This window comes from Calidris pugnax, unplaced genomic scaffold (assembly GCF_001431845.1).
Source record: "Calidris pugnax isolate Ruff unplaced genomic scaffold, ASM143184v1 scaffold498, whole genome shotgun sequence".
Lineage (NCBI taxonomy): Eukaryota > Metazoa > Chordata > Aves > Charadriiformes > Scolopacidae > Calidris > Calidris pugnax.
The window spans coordinates 310,790-314,337 of NW_015091244.1; the positions used below are offsets into that span (position 1 = coordinate 310,790).

Genomic DNA, 3,548 nt, shown 5'->3' on the forward strand with positions numbered 1-3,548 from the left:
GCTCGCCGTCGGGGCCGGCCCCCTTGGCGGTGGTGCGGGCGAAGAGGGTGCCGTCCAGGTGGAGGTGGCAACGGAGACGCCGCCGAGGTGGCAGGTCCCGTGCTTCGTAGACCCACAGGCTCAGGGCCAGCTCCAGCCGCTCACAGTTGTCCTGTGGGTGGTGGGGGACAAGGGGGACACAGCGGGTGGTGGATGAATCTGAGGGGAGTTTGGGGGAGGACAAGGTGAAGGTGACAGGGAATTCTGCTGGTGGATGTGGGGATGGGGGGAGTGGGGACAGGAGGGGACATGGGAAACCTGGGGGGACACACGGGGATGGAGGGGACAGGAGGGACAGGAAGGGGACACGTGGGAATGGGGGGGACCAGGAGGGACAGGACAGGATGTGGAGGGACAGGAGGGGACATGAGGGACCGGGGGGACATAGGGGACAGGGCAGGACATGGGGAACAGGAAGGGACATTGAGGACAGGAGGGGACATATGGGAATGGGGGGGACAAGAAGAGACAGGAGGGGACATGAGGGACAGGGTGGGAATGGAGACAGAACAGGACGTGGAGGGACGAGAGGGGACATGGGGGACAGGAGGGGACATGAGTGCCAGGGCAGGACACTGGGGACAGGAGGGGACGTGGGGTTCTGTGGAGGGACCTGGAGACAGGAGGGGGACAGGAGGTGACATTGGGGACAGGAGGGGACAGGGATTTGGTGGAGGGACATGGGGACATGATGGGACATGGAGGACTGGAGAGGACATGGGGGACAGGAGGGGACATGAGGACACTGGTGAAGGGGGTGGGGACAGCCAAACCCACCGTGGGACAGGAGGGGACGCGAGGGGACAACCAAACCCCCAGGGGACAGGAGGGGACATGGGGGGGACGCCCAAGCCCCGGGGGGGACAACAGGGGGACGCAGGGAAGGGGGTCCCCACAGGGCTCCAGGATGGGGCATGGGAGGGATTCGTGCCTCAGTTTCCCCACCGGTGGCCCCTCAGGTCGGGGTGCTGGGGGTCCCCGTCCCCTGGGGGTGCCCCGGGGGTGTCCCCGGGGGTGTCCCCGCGGTGTCCCCACCTTGTTGGGCTGCACGGTGCGGCGCAGGTTCTCGATCCAGCGGTCGCGCTCGGCCAAGGAGGTGCACCCGAAGGACCGGCTGCCCTCGCCCGTGATGATCTGGGGGGCAAGAGAGAGGGGGTGAGGTGGGGGGAGGTCCTCTTGGGGTGCCCTGGGTGCCCCTCCAGGGTGCCCTGGGGTGTCATAGGTGACTCTCCAGGATGATTGGGGTGTCGTGGGTCCCTCTCCAGGGTGCCCTGGGGTGCCCTGAGTGCTCTGGATGCTTCTCCAGGCTTCCTTTCCTGGGGTGCTCTGGGTGCCCCTTCAGGGTGCCCTGGGGTGCTTTGGGGTGCCCTAGGTCTTTCTCCAGGGTGTCTGGGGTACCCTGAGTGCCCCTCTGAGGTGCCCTGGGGTGCTTTGGGGTGCCCTGGGTGCCCCTCCAGGGTGCCCTGGGGTGTCATAGGTGACTCTCCAGGATGATTGGGGTGTCGTGGGTCCCTCTCCAGGGTGCCCTGGGGTGCCCTGAGTGCTCTGGATGCTTCTCCAGGCTTCCTTTCCTGGGGTGCTCTGGGTGCCCCTTCAGGGTGCCCTGGGGTGCTTTGGGGTGCCCTAGGTCTTTCTCCAGGGTGTCTGGGGTACCCTGAGTGCCCCTCTGAGGTGCCCTGGGGTGCTTTGGGGTGCCCTGGGTGCCCCTCCAGGGTGCCCTGGGGTGTTCTGGGGTGCCTTGGGTGCCTCTCCAGGATGATTGGGGGGCTCTGGGTGCCCCTCCAAGGTGCCATGGGTGCCATGGTCGCCCATCTAGGCAGCCATGGGTGCCCTGGGTTCCCATTCAGGTTGCCCAGGGTGACCCCCCAAGATGCCATGGGCACCCTGGGTGCTGCTCTAGGTTGCCTGGGGTGCCTTGGGTGCCTCTCCAGGCTTCCTGGGGTGCCCTGGGTGCCCCTCTAGGTTGCCGGGGGTGCCCTGGGTGCCTCTCTGGGGTGCTCTGGGGGTCTCTCCAGGTTTCCTGGGGTGCCCTGGGTGCCCTTCCAAGGTGCCGTGGGTGCACTGGGTGCCCCTCCAGGGTGCCATGGATGCCCTGGGTTCCCCTTCAGGTTGCCCAGGGTGCCCCCCCAAGATGCCATGGGCACCCTGGGTGCCCCTCTAGGTTGCTGGGAGTGCTCTGGGGTGCCTTGGGTGCCTCTCCAGGATGATTGGGGGGCTCTGGGTGCCCCTCCAAGGTGCCATGGGTGCCATGGTCGCCCATCTAGGCAGCCATGGGTGCCCTGGGTTCCCATTCAGGTTGCCCAGGGTGACCCCCCAAGATGCCATGGGCACCCTGGGTGCTGCTCTAGGTTGCCTGGGGTGCCTTGGGTGCCTCTCCAGGCTTCCTGGGGTGCCCTGGGTGCCCCTCTAGGTTGCCGGGGGTGCCCTGGGTGCCTCTCTGGGGTGCTCTGGGGGTCTCTCCAGGTTTCCTGGGGTGCCCTGGGTGCCCTTCCAAGGTGCCGTGGGTGCACTGGGTGCCCCTCCAGGGTGCCATGGATGCCCTGGGTTCCCCTTCAGGTTGCCCAGGGTGCCCCCCCAAGATGCCATGGGCACCCTGGGTGCCCCTCTAGGTTGCTGGGAGTGCCCTGGGTGCCTCTCTGGGGTGCTCTGGGGGTCTCTCCAGGTTTCCTGGGGTGCCATGGGTGCCCTGGTCACCCATCTAGGCAGCCATGGGTGCCCTGGGTGCCCTGGGTTCCCCTTCAGGTGCCCTTCCAAGGTGCCGTGGGTGCACTGGGTGCCCCTCCAGGGTGCCATGGATGCCCTGGGTTCCCCTTCAGGTTGCCCAGGGTGCCCCCCCAAGATGCCATGGGCACCCTGGGTGCCCCTCTAGGTTGCTGGGAGTGCCCTGGGTGCCTCTCTGGGGTGCTCTGGGGGTCTCTCCAGGTTTCCTGGGGTGCCCTGGTTGCCCATCCAAGGTGCCCTGGGTGGCTCTCCAATGTGCCCAGGGTGCCGTGGGCGCCCTGGGTTCTCCTCCAGCTTGCCCAGGGAGCCCCTCCAGGTTGCCCTGGGTGCCAGGGGGGGTCAGGTTGCCTGGTTGCCCATCCAGGGTGCCATGGGTGCCCTGGGTTCCCCTTCAGGTTGCCCAGGGTGCCCCCCCAAGATGCCATGGGCACCCTGGGTGCTGCTCTAGGTTGCCGGGGGTGCTCTGGGGGTCTCTCCAGGTTTCCTGGGGTGCCCTGGTTGCCCATCCAAGGTGCCCTGGGTGGCTCTCCAATGTGCCCAGGGTGCCGTGGGCGCCCTGGGTTCTCCTCCAGCTTGCCCAGGGAGCCCCTCCAGGTTGCCCTGGGTGCCAGGGGGGGCACTCCCCGACCCCTCCCACCCCCCCAATTACCTGAAAGCAGAACTTCTCGCCCACGATGCTGCCGTGGACGGGCCGGACGATGACGTTGTCCCCGGTGAGGTCCAGCTCTGCCAGGCTGGGGGGTGGCAGCAGCGACTCCCGCGAACCGCTGCGGCTGGGGACCCTGTGG

The 3,548-nt window shown here is 67.5% G+C and overlaps 1 protein-coding gene across 1 annotated transcript in view; it reads right to left on the bottom strand.

Annotated features, from left to right (window-relative positions):
• Window positions 1-3,548, bottom strand: part of RASAL3 (RAS protein activator like 3) — a 31,174-nt gene that overhangs the window by 18,365 nt on the left and 9,261 nt on the right. The window contains exons 5-7 of the mRNA XM_014960098.1: window positions 3,410-3,542; window positions 1,075-1,173; window positions 7-151 (exon numbers count right to left, since the gene is read on the bottom strand). Of these exons, the coding sequence (XP_014815584.1) occupies window positions 7-151; window positions 1,075-1,173; window positions 3,410-3,542 (377 nt within the window). The remainder of the gene's footprint in view (window positions 1-6; window positions 152-1,074; window positions 1,174-3,409; window positions 3,543-3,548) is intronic.